The 17,887-nt window shown below is 44.1% G+C and overlaps 1 protein-coding gene across 1 annotated transcript in view; it reads right to left on the bottom strand.

Moving 5' to 3' along the window:
* syt7a (synaptotagmin VIIa) overlaps window positions 1–14,411 on the bottom strand; it is a 77,875-nt gene extending 63,464 nt beyond the window's left edge. The window contains exon 1 of the mRNA XM_047595466.1: window positions 14,153–14,411. Within this exon, the coding sequence (XP_047451422.1) occupies window positions 14,153–14,186 (34 nt within the window). The 5' untranslated portion in view covers window positions 14,187–14,411. The remainder of the gene's footprint in view (window positions 1–14,152) is intronic.
* Window positions 14,412–17,887: the final 3,476 nt, after the last annotated feature.

The raw sequence follows: 17,887 nt of genomic DNA on the forward strand, positions 1-17,887 counted from the left end.
TAATCAGACTCTGGAGCAGCATTCAACAAACTAAATACCCGACAGCAAACGTCTCAAACGTCTCACACAGAATGACTGCATACATAGGATCTTCCTCATCGCTGCACACAATAATAACCTCAGCTCAGCGCTGTAAGCACGATCACACACTCCTGTATAAGCACTTGGACATATTCACGCCGAGGCTGGTTACTCTGACAACCAGAACATCAAGAGCATTAAACGTGTTTGTCCTAAAGGAGTCCTGGTTTTAGGAAAAAAAAAAAAATCTTATTTCCAATCTGTGCCTTCACCATTTCTCCCCCCGATTCACTTCTACCTCCTTTGTTGTTCTACCTGAATCTCACAGCCTCCAAATACCTGCGCTTTTGATCTCTTGGTAGATGGTACACTAACAGGAGGTATTTTATGGTCCACGTCCAGGCTGTCAAATCTGTCTGGAACACATTACACAAAGTGCTTCTGCAAACGGTGGGTAATAAACAGTGGGAAACAGAGCACAGCATGCTGTGTTTAGAAGTAGAGGAAGAGGAAAATGGAGCAGCCAAAAGGACACAAGATGCATTTTTTTTTTTTCTGAACGTCCCGAAGCAATCCCCTGCTCTCACTTCTCACGACGAACTCCTCTGCTCTCCCCTCCCAGCCGTCGCCTGCTCCCTCGCTATTCTAATTCTGTCCCCGTCCTGCAAATGCTAAAATTTCAAAGGTAATCTCAAGTAATACTGACCAGAGGTTTATGAGATGCAAAATGTGACACAGAATTAAATATTTAATACAAATAGCGTATTATATTGCATTAATATTTCAGAGGCGTTGGGGAGAGAGGGTGGACGTGGCTCTGGGAGTCGGGCTGAAACAGAGGTGTGAGCAAAATCTGTCTGCACAGAATGATAATATTCCCGCTATTATTAAACCGGGGCCAGTCTTTTTTTTTAAGGGACAGTTTAAGGGAGTCACAGTAAATACCACAGATACATCACATGCACCGATCAGGCATAACATTATGACCACTTTCCTAATATTTGTTGAATGTTGTCAGTAGATCTAGTGAACTTTCAACACCTTGTGCAGTTCTTCGTGTTTTTTGAGTTGTTCCTACATCGTTTGTGTGTGTGTGTGTGTCAGGCTGCACCCTGCCGGTGTCATTACTAAGGTTGAAGGCACTTACAGCAACATTCAGATGAATGAATGACAGGTCAAAACGTTTCCCAGCAGAACATTGAACTGTCACTGGATTGTCAATGTTATTCACTTCTCCTGTCGATGGTTTTGACGTCGCGGCTGATTGGCGTTCGCCTCATTGTGAATAAGAGTTCGCGCCACATGAAGCACTATAGATCCATGCGTCGCCTCTGCTACGTAACCTTGGGCTATTCATGTTTTATACATGGCCCTTTCTTGGTATGTCTCGTGTCAGTAAACCCTGTGTGAACTAGCCTTAATGAGGTTTGTCAGGGGCTTTAAGAGGGAGCGAGCTCGTTGGACGGAGCTGGGAGCCACATGCCTGTCAATCCTCAGCCGCGTCTGATGTGCAGTCATTGTGTGTTTCCCTTTTTTCCCCTCAGAGTCAGAGCCTTTCATTCAGTCGGGGGGGAATTTTAGATCCCTCCAGTCGTCAAACGCTAACTGAAATATTTAACCGAAGCTTCTACTTCTAAAACTACCCTAATTGTGACCGCCCTCCCCGTCTGACGTCACTGTATTAAAGCCGCTCCCGTGCACCCGTATCACCTCCTCTAGTTACACGCTGAAGGCCTTTTTGTTCCCCCCCCTCTCCTCCTCTTCCCTATTTCTGCCTCTCCTTACTTCTCCCACTTTGTCCTCACCTCCTCCCTCTGTTGCTCTGTAATTAAGCGGTGTTTTTTTTAGAGGGCAGCGGACAAGGGAGGAACAGATATACCCCAGGGAAAGATGCTGCGAGAGGCAGATACTATGACGTCCTATGAATGCATTATCTCCCCGTGATAGCTCATTTACCAATCTCCATCATCTCATTAAGAAAGTGATCACTGTCACTCAAAGGCAATCGATTCGCTTTTTCGCATCTCGCATATTTCAGAGCAATCAGTCTCATGTAGTAGGAATCTTTACCACCACAGGCAGGACGCACTGTAGAGCCAGCGCACTAGATGAAACCAAGGCAATTATCACAAAGTGGTTTTAGGCATCCAGGCTCCTTGTTTTGATTATGTAATCACCATGCTTATTTTGGTGGCGAGCGAGCCGAGCTGAATCACGGTGCATTCTGGGAGCTCTTGTTTGACCTGCGTGTTTGTTTTTAGGGCTGTGCAGCAGGATCCAGTCTGTACCCAAATATCCGAGCCCGCCACGGGACTGGAAAGTCAAGACTCCTCTGTTTACTTGTGCAAATGCGTGTCTGAGGGTATTTGAGCGTGCGTCAGCTCTCTGGGCAAATAGACTCCGAGAGTGAGTGGCCAAATATTGAAATATCGCCCAATATCAAGACTATTGGAGTGTATAACTCTTCCCTTTTTATGACTCATCTCCCGAGCCCGGGAGCGATAATCACTATGAAGGGTCTCCGGGCGGTCGCCATCAATCAATGAGCGTTGCGTGCGTGATACGTGATCTGTGGATGTAGAAAATGCTGCCGTCCTTTAGCGCGTGAGAGCGCGGAGGGAAAAGGAGACAGATTTTTCAGATTTTTTTTTTTTTTTTTTTCCTTACACCAGTTGACACAAAAGCACATTTCGGCTTTGTAGCTCAGACCAATCAGGAACGCACTGCTTGGACGAGCCAGCCCAATCTGGTGCGTCTCGGCTCTACCGAGTCCGGGGCTCGAGCTCCCTCTCAGCTCACTCCCGTGCATGCGCGATCGCTCGCCTCCGATTCATTGTGCTCTTCCAGCTGCACCAATTCATGTCGCTGCCAAGGCAAACACGGGACAATGGGCCTGTGACCGCAGAAAAGTTCAATGACTGGTGGGGAAACGAGAGGAGCGACGAAAACAGTAATCCGGGTAATTTTTTGGGGAGATGGAGTGGGACGGAGAGACAACAAAAACACGAGGACCTCGTCCGCTGGTGTCAGTAATTTGATATTTTAGTGGTCATGATAGGTACTCGGTTTCAGGTTCTGAGCCAAATGTCGGAGCTGATGAATCCTAAGCCGCCTCATTCTTCTTCTTCTTCTTCTTCACACACACGTTTATCCATTTTGAATCGACCGTGTGAATCCATATTTGGATTTAGAAATGTGGGACTCTGTATTTCTTCAGTCCCCGTCAGGTGTTCCCACATCATCTGTCCCTCCTGCTTAGGCTCATTACGCTCTGCTCTACCTGTTCCTCCTCCTCCTCCTCCTCCTCCTCTCCGTCCATCCCAGGAAAATGGCATGACACATCTCAAGCAGATCTAAACTGCAATAACTTTGTACACATGTTCATTGAAAAAATCATCTTCTTTCATAACAGAAGAATACTGCAGACAGAAAAATGAAAGTCTGTTACAGTCATTCGAGTTATGGCAAAACTGTAAAAACAAACCTCTTCGTGACCCAGCTCAGCCCTGCTCTGCTCTCTCTCCTTCTTCTTCATCATCTATACGCGTCAAGCCTAAACTAATGTGTCATTCCTGATGCCGCCACAAACTGCTAATGGAAGAAAAGGAGGCGCGGACACACATCGCTCGCTGCCATCTCTGGCATTTGAACCCCGCGCTGTCACCAGAGCCACCTCCTCGGTTCGTGCGCCGGGGGGAGACGGAGCAGGACGACTGATCCATCATTTATTATAGCTACAGTTATGGAACAGTGAGGGGGACTTAATCCGAGCGGAGGCCCCACCTATACAGGGAGATAAGGCGAGTGACGGAAAATATCGCTTGCCCCGCTGGTCGCCGCTGAAGCAGCGTATAGGGAGATGAGGCGGACGAGTGAAAGAGAAATGCTCAGGCAGCCAAGCCGAGGAGATGGCACTCACACAGCCCAATCTGTCAGTCTGGCTACCTTGCCAGATACAGGGTGGCTCACACAAAATCACACACTTTTCTGCTAAATACCAAGAGACAGTGCGGCTACACACACACACACTCACACACACACACACAAATGAAAGCTCTAACACACACACACACACACACCAAGTTGTGGAACAGGCTGTACTGAAGTAAACAGCGTGATACGCCCGATGTGTAAACACTCATTCTTTTCGGAATATATCGGCTCTTTTCAGTTTCTACAAATCTTGTGCTTTTATCCAAAATCACCTCTTTCTCACACACGCACACACACACACACACAATGTCAACACCTGCAGTAAATGTATTGAATAGTTATGTGCAGTGACCTTGAGTAGCCAGTTAGCTTAGCTTAGCTTAGAGCACACAGTGTAAGGAGGAAGTAGAACAAAACAGAATAGAATACGGTCAATACATACAGTACATCGATAGAAATGATACATAAAACAATAAAACAGAATAGAATAGAGTAAATTAAATGTAATGATTTGTCATTGTAAAAACACAGCTACAAATGCCACGATCTAAACCTAACCCTAACTTTATCATTAAACCTAACCCTAACATTGAGCCTAACCCTAACATTAAAGCTAACCCTAAGCCTCCAGTCCAGAGTGACCTGACCTAATAACCTGGTATATAAGGATCCTTAGTCCCATTTCTTTAAGATATAACGTGTAATTGAGCCTTGCAGGTGACAGTAGAGCTTTTTGCCCCTCTTCATCATTTTTCTGCTCTCTGTATGTAACAGCTGTCAGACATAATAACACCAAAAGTTAAGGGTCACGTTATCCACTAGCTCACTCTGCAGACTGTTTAAGACGAGTAAAATTACAGCCTGTGTCTGGCAAAAAGCTTTGGAGCTCATTATTACGGGAGCGATTACTCTTCATCTGTGTAAAATCACGGTGTGGAAAGATTAATTATGCTTTAGAATGGTAATGATGTCTGTCAACAGGATAATTTGCCAAGAATTCACTGGGAGTCTTAAACCGAATGCGATTGTGTGACCACTGAAGGTTTTAATGGGAGGATTAGCGGTGGTGATAGAGTTTGAGGGTGACAGTGGGGAAAAAAGGGCAATTTTCGTAGAAAGGGAAAACGCAGCGCGAATACGTTAAAGGTGATCCGAGACAACGGGAGTCAGAGCTGGGGTCGACCTCAGGGGAGGGGGGGGGGGCACACACGGGAGTGAACCCTTGACCTCCCGCAAACACAGTCGTCACGCATTATCTCGGCCCCACACACTATCGCCCCGGAGAGATAATGTCACGGAGCACCCGAGCCACCTCCGATCTTTCGCATCGGCACCATGGTGTTCCTGAACGCTATGGCAACCGCTCACAGGCGTAATCTCTCCTGGGTGTAAGAGATGCGAGCAGGGCTAATATGTTTTAAGAGACGGCAGTGATCACATTTCCAAGTGACTCTTTGCATCCTGCGGGGATAACCGAATAAAGAATGTTCTCAGCGAACCGCGAGCCTGCTTTCAAAACACTTGATCCTAAGATGACAAGTACCAGGCTATCCATTATGCAGTAGTCTCCCGTTCCCCGTCGCTAATCGGAAGTAGAGTAATTTGCCTGAATGGGATTAATAGTCTCATCCTTCCTTTCTGGACACAGAAAAAAAGATGGTCAGGTGGAGCCGCGCAGCTGTTGCATTTAATTTTCAAAGCACACGCAACTCGACAAAATGCACAACGGCTTCTCGTGACAGGGGGAGCTGCGATGAGACGGCGGAGGTCGCCGTGTGGCGAGGTTAAGGGGAAATGAGCCGACACAATGAGAGACTGTGGATGGATCGACGCGTCGGCGCTGGAAGCAACACACGTGAAGCGTTCCCCCCGCACGCGGAGGCAGCGGCCGTCAACAAACGTGGCTCCACCGCCGCCGAATTTAAGTCAGACGCGTTAAAAGTTAGACATTAAAACAGCTCCTGTCACGAGTGCAGGATTGAAGGGGACATTAAGTCGGCGTTGTGAAGCTCTTTTCATCTCTGGCTTCCTCTGTTTGCTTCCTTTCTTCATCCCTCCCCCCATAAAAATCCCGCATCCCAGACTAAACCAATCTGCTGTCACCAACCTTTCATTCTTTACTATGTGGGCCTCCCATCCGCACTGTTTTTCCCTCCGCACACAGACACACACACGCACTCGCACACGAGGGCCTCCTCTCCTCTGTATGACCTTGACTGGCTAGCACTCCAGGGCTTGTTCTTTGCTTCTCGCTCTCCCTCTGTCTCTCTTGCTCTCTCCATCTTTTCACGCTCGCCTCTACTCCATCATCTGCCTCTCCAGCTCTTGTCTCCTATAACCAGCCCCCCCCCCCCCCCCCCCCCCCCCCCCCCCCCCCCCCCCCACTTCCATCCCCACTCCCCCCCGGCCGGCTGATGTTAACCAGCGAGGCCCTCCCCGAGACTCAGCAGAGAAAGGGACAGAAGATGGCAGAGAAAGGAGAAGTGAAAGACCTCCCCCCTCCTCTGTAATCTAGTCAGCTGAGAGAGCGCACAATAAAAATAACTCCGGCGCTGAGAGGCTGTATCGAAAAGTCAGACGTAAAGATGCCTGCCTTCCTCTTACGAGAATAACATTTGAAAAATAGGCCTTCCATTCTTTGTCATGTAATAGACGGTCAATTATTTGTACCCGTTCTTTAGCCTCGAAGTCAGAATAACTTCCCCAACCTACAAAAAATAAAAATAAAAATAAAAATGCAGCAAAAAGTTGGTCTGGAGTCTCTCCGTTGGGATTATGCTCCAGCAAATTTGGCCGGGTGGGCTTTACGTGGGGATGGACAGAAGAGGAGCAGCGACATAGCGACAAGTCATATTATCTCTGGGCCGTGAATAGGAGTTAGTCTACAACAAAGTGTCTGTGATTGGTTGTAGGACTATGCAATTTGAAGCAGAGCTATTTAGTTTTTCCATATTGCTTGAAACATGCCCCATAATGTCCACCAGGCTAAGCATCAGCACTGCATAAACATGTAGCCACTGGTTTAAAACACATTTTAATGCAGCTGGAAGCTCATAAGTCATTCTGTGGACTCCCAGTGAAAACAAATGCATTCAATGCAACACAGTCTTGCACTAAATCTCGTCTTCATGAAGTCTTTTTTAAAATAACTGTGAGAGCTGTTGATTCAACTGGAATTTCATTTTGGAGTTCTGCAGTTATTAAAATGAGTTGCCGTGACACATGTTTCTATTACTTTGACGACCCCGTTTTAGCCAGTTTGCTAAGCTACGGGACAGAAACACTTTTACATTTAATTCAATCCAGTTTTACAGCAACACAAACTACATCCTCCAAGACGATCACACAGCTGAAAGCTCTTTCATACACCAGTGTACCGAATGAATTGGCAAGTGAGCGCATAAAATAATGAATGGTAATATCTTGAAAGACAGCAGCAATATTATAAAACAAGTGAGAAAGGGCTATAATTAGCAGTCGTTCAAGAGACACTAATAATTGAATTCAGTCACAAATCTGATATTTTACATTACTTTATATTATACAAGATTAATTCTTCGCTATGTATGTGTGATATCTGTAACAGGCTGCAGGTTAATCAAAGGGAAAAAAAGAATTCTATTCTTTACAAATGCGATTTTATTTCTCCGTAGCGCAAATTGCTTGATTCAAAGTGTGATTAGACTTAGCTCTAATCAGCTGGTGCGGCTTCCTGTTCCACCGGGGAGGGTGACGAGCTCCCTCGGTGGAACAGTGAAGCAGCAGGTCCAAATCCGTGTTTCGATGCAGGTGTTCCTACAAAAGCATCTAATTGCCTCCACCGCAGCCTGTTCCTCTGACTCCAGTGATCCTTGAGATTTTCCCAGTGGCTCAGCTTGAAAACATCCATCTGTATCGCAAATTGGAACCGCTAACCGTTTGACTATCCATTCAAAGCTAAATAAACTTAAGCTCGAGTGACAGTGCGATCCATTAAATGTCAAAGGGGCTGAATTAAGCGCTGCTCGCAATTACAATATCCCAGCGCCAATTCATCCACCTTGCGTGTCTAGAGGTCTAAGGGCTGCGATCGTGTTACCAATCTGACGCTCGCAGACTGAAACTGATGAATTTAATTCAAGCTTATCTGTAAAATATGACATATTTATCTACTCTGGATCCGTTATCAATACAGCAAGCTGACAGGACAACAGACTAGCTCGCAGCTGCTTTATGCTCCGAGCAATACTAAGAGAGAGAGAAAATAAGAGAGCATTATGAATGTAATATCTCCAGTAATCTTCCTTTAAAGTTTGATCACAAAAACACAGACTTGTTGCGCACAGCTGCTGAGCCAGATATCTTTTCAGCCCAGCATTCAGCTCTTTTTTTTTTTTTTTTTTCCAATTCACATTTAAGAGGCATGGACATTACAAGACTGCCACAGCAATCCCCCCCAAATAATTTCCCATCCTACATTAGTAAAACAGCCATGAAGTAGAGGGACATCATCAATTTCTACAGGGCAATAATAACAAAGAGGTTAAGAACTCTTCCGCTGACACTTACGCTTCACACCATGTTAAAGACACGCCACAAAAAAAATCGCCCACGTTTTCCCATTTCATTTCCTTAGCAGTTAAAATCCTTTAATTCATTGTCAGACACCGCCGAGGTAGTAAACTGAGCACTGTCAAAAAAAAAAAACCCGGAGCACAATGGAGGCCTTTTGAGTCAGAGGTAAGTCATTACATCAAATTATATCCGCACAAAGGCCATAACTGCAAATGTGAAAATGGATATAAAAGCATAGGTAGGGTCGTCACCTGGGATTTAAAAGGTGGTGACAACCCGCTACTGAAAAGGTGCCAAAAAAGATCTCGTTTTATATTAACAATACTAACAGCGCTATTCACAATCAAAGAGCGGTTCTGTGAGGTCGAGAGGTAAGTGATTACTAATGCACAGCGGTGGCTTCATCTAAATGCTAATGCCAGCATGCTAACGTTCTCCCACTACTGTCAAAGCTAACATGCTGTTACCGTGAGGTTTACGCATGTGCACACGTTAGCACGTCAGCGTTAGCCAATTAGCACACGTATAGCTACAGCGGAGGTGGAGAGGAATGCCAATAGTCGAATGCAGGTCTTGGATCATAACCTGACAATGGTGCTCTATCAAAAATAACAGGGTCGTTTTTGTGTAAAACAAAAGAAAACCCTTCCTGTCATATATGGCTTTGCATCACAGCCCCGAACGCTCTGCCTCATAAACAGCACCTTGCCGTTGATGTGCTTTTATTTCTGTGCAACCCTCCCTGTTTATTTAAATGCATCATGCATGGCAGTGTGCCCTCAATTTATTTTACTTTATGTGTTTGTGATGTGTACATACATATATTATTTCTTCACTTATTTGTTTGTTTTCGTTGTGTGGGATGTGCCTCCTGAATCTCTCGCCTGTATGAATTTGAAATCTGAATTTTGAGCCAGATATGTTGCAATGATTATTTGTTCTGTCATACATGTTCATGTTTTACCTTGAAAATTTAATAAACGTATTTTTTAAAAAAGAAATAACAACACGATCACATAAATTTAGGGATCATCAAGTCCAGCATTTGTTGAGATAATTCACATTCATCTTCCTCCTCTTCTAATATGACACCATCTGCTCATTGCATAACCTTTTTAGCTTGCGAGATTTATCTTTGAGGAAGCCGAGAAAAAAAAAAAAGAAAAAAAAAAGAAAAACAACCTCCACCTGAGGAGCTCTCTTAGTGAAGCTCCTGCATGCCAAACTTAAATCACTGAGATTGGTAGCCCTGGCCGGAGGTTTGGACTCCGGCCAAAATCCAAGGCCGGCATCAACCTGAATCAATAGTGAACCTGACTGTAATACAGTATAACATATTCAAGTTGTAGATAGTGTGGGGTCGCAGACAGAGTACAGGACCACACATCAAATATATATATATAGGGCAATCTGTTCCCGATCTCCAGACAAAAACAAAAAAAGGAGATATCAAAATGTTTTGATTGCTTAACACTGTTAATCAAACAACTGATGCTTTACATCGATTTCCTCGTTGTGTCCGGACACAGACTGCATTAGGTGTCATGCTCCCGACTGAAACGGGGGCAAATGTGCTGAGGTTGCTCCACATGCCGAGGCCATAAACTTGTATTAGTGGGCCACCTCTTGTTGTCAATTATACACTTCAGGCTGATTACTTGCATAATACATGAACTCAGTCAACCACAGGTCCCGCTCTGAGCACGTTTCCCCAAACCAACTACCTGAACCATCCTTCCTCACGGCCATCGATCAATAAAGTCATCAGTACCTGTCTGACAAACCTTTGACAGTCAGTTAATCATTATCAATAGATGAAGCCCGGAGAGAGCTCTTTATTTACTGGTCTCCTTCTATCTGACAAAATGAAAGCTGCAAAAGCGATTTCTGCTGAACGAGAAATAGCAGCGAAGCACAGACGTTTCACAAGTAGGGACGGCCTTCCAGTTATGCACGGGGTGACGACGCTGCCTGCCTGACAGATTTTTCACACTCGCTAGTTATCGTCAAAAAGGAAAAACACACTATGATGTGTGTAAATCTGCATGATGGTGTGGACAACCTCAGTCCTCTGATATGCAAACACGCTGCTTGAAAATTGCAGTAAATAATTAACAAGGAAAAAAATGGCTGCTGACTAGCCTGGTGCAGACTCCAGAGTCAATGCTCATCAGAATACATGTCTGGTAACACCTCACTACATCACTGTCAGGAGTCCTGTTTCTGCAATATTTAACTTTATGACCATTTAACTGATTAGAGTCCCGAATAGTCTCAGTGTATTCTCAAAACACATCCCAATTAAGTGATTAAATATTTATAAATATTTTCCCCACAAATAAGAAAAGTCGTCTACGCGTGGGCTGGATGCTCTGATGTTGTCTTTTAATGGCCTACAATCAAACCCTGCTGGAGCTCACAGTGTAGCACTTTGACCATCACTAAGTAGTCTAAATAGTTGCTGAATGTTTTCTAGTGGGTATAAATAACGAACCATTTAGCCGTCAGACCGAGGAGACAATCACAGGGTGCCACATCATCCACAGCATCCACTCCTTTGTATAATTTACTTTTTTTTTTTTTTTTTTAAAGTTCAGACATTCAATCCTATTTCAGATGTTTATTTGACAGTGGCTGACAGTTTGTCAGGCTCACATATGATCAACCTGTTTGTCCTTACCTCCCTTTAATCCTCTGAGGCCATAATCAATAAGTCCACGGTAGACCTTTCTCCCTCTCCCTGCCACTCCACCTTGAGACGCGGTGTGAATTTAAAGGCCGCGGCAGTGCAGTGAGGGGAAACACCCGGCCATGTGAATCAATTGAGGGCGTCAATCAACTACTGAGTTCTTTGCTCAGAAGAGTAGCCGCAACACATTTGAAGCCAGCCTACTCATAACTTTACTTTCAGTCCAATTAACCACAGAGTCTAACAACAGGATGCAGCTACATTCATTTGCCTCGCTTGCCTTTCCTTACTTCAGCACCCAACACTAATGCTCCAGTTCTCCTTACCCAGCCATCACACAGTGCATTCAGGATGTAGTCGCTTCCAGTATTTCCAGTATTTGTGTATCACGAAGTCTGGACCATGAAAAAAAAAGTACTGATTTGCAGCTCTGAGTCTGTACATATCTACAATGATGCTAAATGTTAATGTTATGCTAACATGGGTAGCTTGCTAATGTTAGCCAACTTAGCTTAGTGCACTAGCAGGCAAACTGCTCAGCACAAAATGTTGTACTAAACAAGTAATCAAAACAGCTGAGGCGGATGGTGTCCTCAAATGAGGTGCTAAGCTAACTGTGGGGAAGGAGCTCAAAACATGTCAGCGGCCCGAAAATGTTCTACAAGCGTGTGAGAAGGACAACAGGCGTTAGGATTCATCGTCTGGGGAAAAGTCATTTAGCTATCCATTTAGAGGTTGGTGAGATATTTCAGTTTGGTGCCAGCACACCAAGATATTAAAATGCTAAAGGAAAAAAGCAGGAACAAAGGTGTAAACTGGCCTTCTTTAAATGTCAGTGTGGGTTTGGCAAATAGATACAATCCTGTCCACCCTTCCCTATCGCAACCACAAGAGTATACTTAATGCAACAAAAAACAACTGAGCTAGCTTCACCTCCACTAGCTACAGCTATGCCAGCTATCTCCTACACGAATCAAGGACTGTGGTGCCTCATTGTGTTTAGCAAAGCACAAACAGAAATGTTACAGTGGTAGTGACACCTGACAAACATATTACCATCTAGCCTACTTACAATGGACAAACCCATCATGACATCACCCACTGGATTCTGAACCTCGAAAATGAAGCCCGAAGTGCGCGGAGCTTGCGGCAGCCATGTTGGATGAGTTTAACTCCGCCCACATGCAGATACTCCAAATATGGACATGGGGCCGTGTCGGACGCTGAGACCTTCCCACCCAACTCTCCTCTACCTGTTAGCTCAGGCTACTGCAGGTCACTTAATTATGCTGAATTTTAAACCGTAATAATAATAATAATAATAATAATAATAATAATAATAATAATAATATAGAGTTAGTTGTCATGACTAGTGAAATAAACTATTGAGACCAAAGTCGTTTTTTGTACCAGGCTGTAAACATGTTTAATAAAGCTATAAATTAGGACTTTTTAACATGGGGGTCTTAGGGGATTTGCTCCCTTTTGGAGCCAGCCTCAAGCGGCCACTCGATGAACCGCAGTTTCTTGCACTTTTGCATGGGCTTCATTGCTCAGACCGGGAGGTTGACGCTTGATCTAGCCTTGATCCCGGCACAAAACGTTAATGCTGCTAATTGCTGCTGCTGCCACTAGCAACATCTGCAGCCAAGCCGACCTGCTTCCTTACTTCCGCACTGAGACACTTGTTTGGAGGTCAGGAGTTTGACACGGCTCTCTCTTCAATTTTCTAAATCGCCTGTTTAAATGCGGCTCGATTTTTCCAAATCTCCTTAAAATGTCAGAGTTATAGCAGCTTGTTTTTTATTTTTTTTTTTATTATTTGGTTTCTGACAGCCTCACACTATGATCTCAAAGCCACCATCCCGTCCTCTCCCCTCCACTCCCTCCTCCTCCTCCCACGATGATGATGATGATGATGATGACAAACATCCCAGTACTGTACCGTGTTGTGGTCTGTGTGCGCTGAGATCACATTATCTCACATCACATCGGGAAATGAACAAAAAAAAGAAAAGAAAAAAACGACTCCTCCCACTCTGCCTTTTCGCCTCGCCTCCTCCCCCTGCCTACCTACCTACTTACCTCCCCTCCCCTCTCATCCCCTCCCCTCCCCTCCCCACACCCCGGTCCTCGGTAGCAGCAGGTGTTATTCTCGACTAACCTGAAGATTTAGGTGGTAATTAGCATTACCTCTCGGCCGCGGAGAGTTATTTGTGCCTCGCGGTAGCAGCGGGGGACGCGAGTCGAGTGTGAGTCTGTGCACCCGACGAGAGAAGAAATCACGCCTCAAAAACACGTGGGAGAGATTACTCAAATATTCCTCCTTTGTACCCTCTTTGCACGGTTATCTCCCCTCCCCAGTTAAGCCATCAGCTGCAGCCCGCTTCGTTACAGTGGACCTGCAGGATGTGGAGGAGGCACCGTAAATAATAACCTATATACACTTGGGTTTCATTGCAGCTGAAGGCTTTGACCTTGTGTTATGTTGCCCTTAAGTAGTAGGTATTTAAAAAAATATATAAAATAAATAAAATAACAGCCTGATTGCAATGCACAGTGGAAGAAATAAAATACAATAAAAAATCCTGCATATGGCAAAGTGTCTACAACAGGTTCACAATTGATTGTTCACGGCGCAGTGAGATAAATAAAGGCAGGACCGGGCTGTAGATAAGCATCCTCCTAGGAGGCAATTAACTGCCCTGATATTACATAATGACCCACACTTTTCATCCATGCCTATACATATATATGTGTATGTACATATATATGTGTTTGTGTGTCTGTGTGTGTGTGTGCATATATATATAAATAGGAAGGAGCGTGCCGGTGCACCCCCACCTTTCCAGCAGGCAGTCACCTCCAAGAGAGAGGCAGCGGGTCAGGGATGAAACACCTTGAAACTGTCGGGATGCTCTCCGCAAAGAGTGGCAATTCTTGGCAGGATCTTACCTTTGCTATTGTCCTCTTCCCTGTTCAGATACATGGCTGTTACTTCACTCCGAGGCTAATGCGAATGGCGTTGTCTCAGTGTTGTGTCGGTACTCCTCTGTGTCGGCAACTCCGCTGCTGTGGTTTGTAGTAGTAGCTGTTTGTTGTTTATGTTGCTCCTCAACAGCCTCTCCTCTCCTCTCCTCCTACTGGATGGGTAGGCTAGCCAGTTTGAGACTATCTCCCTCCCTTTTTTCTCTCTTTCTCTCTCCTCCAGCCTCCCTCTCCCTCCCTCTCTCTTCTCTCTCTCTCTCTAATAACCACCGTACTCTGTGGCTCAGAGGACAAAATGGGGAAAGTGACTTTTGCAGCTGTGTAAAGAAGTCTGCACCGCTCCTTTGCTCTCCGATGCCGTTCTTCGTCCCGTTTTGTGCATCGATTCATCATTATCGCCAAATATATGCACAATATAGATGTGCGTGTAATGAGATTCCCTCGACTGGGATTTAGACGAGGCTTCCATCCCAGTCGGGGGAGATGAGTTAATTGGACATCTCTGCACAGCTGGAATATTTTTTGATGAAGGAAAACTTAAAAAATACTGAATTACAAGCAACATCATTCAGAAAAAAAAAAAGTCTGAAAGAGTGTTTCGAGTCTTGTGTAATGACACACACGTGTCTCTTATTTGTGTATTTTCAGTGTTGTCCTATGATATTAAAAGGCACACAGGCAAAAAGCACACAACAAAATTAAAGGCAAACTACTACACAATACTAATAGATGGAATTTTTTAATAAAGAAAAACGACTGAAGTACTGACGATCCTCGAATGAAAGTCTGGGGTCTGTTGTTATATGTCATGTCATATCATGATGTTATAATGTATTTGTCTTATTTGTGTATTTTTGGCGTTGTCCCAAGACGTTAAACGTCAAGATAAACGTTAAGAGATAAAAGAAAATACTTATTAATTTGAAGAATTATTAATGAGGAAAAATATCAAACTACTGAATTACAAGCACAATCCTCAGGTAAAAGTGTTTAACTTTTATGATGGTATATCTTACCTATATCTTAAGTATTTTTCTTATTTTCAGTGTTGAAAATACATAAAAAGTACTGAATTGCTTAAAAAAAAGGAGTTTCAAGCTAAGTCTGGGGTCTTATATAATGTTACCATGGCTCATATTTATGTGTTTTCAGTGTTGTCTTAAGATGTTAAAATGCATACAGACACAAAGCATAGAACAGATAAAGGCAAGATAAAAGAAAATACTTATTCATTTGAAGAATTATTAATGAGGAAAAAATATAAAACTACTAAATTACAAGTGAAATCCTCCAGTAAAAGTGTTTTAAGTCAAGTCTGGAATTTTTTATGATGGTGATTTTCTTATGCATATCTATGTACTTTTCTTATGTATGTATTTTCAGTGTTGTCTTAAGATATTAAAAGGCATACAGGTACAAAATTAAAGACAAACTACCACAAAATACTATACTATACTATACTATACTATACTATACTATACTATACTAATGTTACATATAATAATGTATTTTCAGTGTTGACTTTAGATGTTAAGGCAACCAGTCACGAAGCATGTCAAAATGTTAAAGGCGAACTTCCACCAAACACTAATAGTAGCTTTGAATCCATTAAAGGTAATGAACCAACACAATTGTAACCCCCTCATATTCTGCCAGGTGGTTAAGTTCTTGAAAAACACATCGTATTCTCTGACACAAGCGCCAGCGTCGCCTGTAAAATGGTGCCGAACCAATTAGCCAGAAAATGAACTCATCTGATTAATCATTTAAGTCATTTATCAAGGAAAGAAAAAACACCCGCTTCTCCAGTGCGATTTTCACGCTTTTTCTTTGTTTTAAGTCGTCGTAAACGGATTACACCGGTTTGTGGGACAGATCTGGAGAAATTATGATGAGCCAATGTTGCCACTTTGGTGTGGAAATGTGAAGAAGAAGAATTCATTCTCAAACAAAGTAATTGAGTGCTGAGTGGTCAAAACTTCAATTCCTAATTGCTGTTGCTGGTTGCACTGTATTAGTCATTAACAGTTTCCAGTCAACTGAGAGACACGTTTTAATGGATCAATTTGCAAAAGTCCAGTAAACATCAATATAATGTGAGAAAAGTTGGGATCCCCCCACTTGGACCACATCCACACTGCTTATTGACATGGCGTTGCAGGCAAGACGGCGTCGTGTGCGAGTCCACTGACCACATTATTAAGCACAGGGCAGAGATTAAGAGCTCTCGGCGAGTAATGGGGTGCGTCCTCCGTCGTTTTTTTGACGCAAGGTGATGCGGCTGCTGTGCAAATAACTCCCTAAATTAGATGCAGAAATGAGATGTAGATTATTTCGCCACTCGGCATTCAGGCGGTCTTACATCACACATAGGCGGCCCTGTAAGTGGAGAAAGGAGCAATTTGTCTGTGACCTTGACTAAAGCCAGTCAGGGAGCAATTTAAAACAATTTCTTCAATTATTACTCTTCTTGTCCTCAGAGCAAATTTGCAATTTGAGATGGAACTTCTTGCTGTGCGAAGCTGGTGGAAGGAGACATGGGGCATTAGAAAATAAATGGGATGAGCCTATCTGCGCTGTAGCATGAAGCCTCACCCAACGCATGGGCCGCTTGGACATAATCGACGCAGAAGTTGTTTAATTAATGGACGATTAAAAACAGTTTGTCAAATGCGTATGAGCTTAGTCAACCAATTTCCTGCGACCTTAAAGTCTCTTGAAATGTCCCGCCCTCTCCCGCTGCGGCTCTCAGACGGTTCGAGCAATAAATACCACCATTTCCCCTACAAGCCTGCAAAACAAAAGCTAATATTCCATTCAATCATGCGGCCTTCTGATACCACAGATTACAAATTCAATAGGATATGAGTAGAGCTGCACTGTGGATGCAAATGTTGAGCACTTGCAATACTGCAACTAACAGTTTGCCTGCGTTTTGTCAATATAGCCGGGAGGGTCATTTGCTCAAAGCATCCAGCAGTGATTTCCATTTGATTATATTTAGTTTTGCACTGCGCGCCCTGCTATTTGTTCACTATTGAGAATCTTTGGCCATTTGTTGAGAGAAATCTCTGCAGACTAATTTGACCAGAGTCAATTCCCACCTCCCCCCACCCCACCCCCCTGCTTCCAGCAACACTGTGCCTGTCACTGATGCATCTGTCTCCACTGGTATCTATAAATACCCCCCCTTCTCTCCCCTTCAAAAACCTGATTCTCATTGATTTAGTGACCTATATACACATCATCACCATCCCCTCCTTCCCTCCGGCTCTCTGCTCCTTCCCGTCGATGGTCCTCCACCGTCTCCACCTTTTCCTCCATCATTCGTCCCCTTTAAGCTCAACTTAGGCTCCCCCCGTTTCTCCACCTTCCTTCCCCTCCTCTTGCTAGAAAGCAAGGAACGCTAATAATAGTTCACGGTGGAGAAGCTTAAGTCATGACACATGAAAAGGATTTGAGCGAGCATAAGAACAGTGGCTGCTGCTCATTTCTACATTTCAAAGTCTCGTCATTGTGGGGGGAAACGGAGCTGCGGCTAATCTCGTGAGTGTGTGTGTGTAAACACTGGAGTAGATAGTCTGATGAAAGCAGTCTCTCAGAGAGGCACAGAATTCAATGCGAAATCTGACTCGGGTTGTAACAAGATCAGGATACAATGAAAGAGACTTAGAAAAAGACGGCGGCGTGTGTGTGTGTAGG

Source organism: Mugil cephalus, chromosome 10 (assembly GCF_022458985.1).
Source record: "Mugil cephalus isolate CIBA_MC_2020 chromosome 10, CIBA_Mcephalus_1.1, whole genome shotgun sequence".
In the NCBI taxonomy this organism is placed as follows: domain Eukaryota; kingdom Metazoa; phylum Chordata; class Actinopteri; order Mugiliformes; family Mugilidae; genus Mugil; species Mugil cephalus.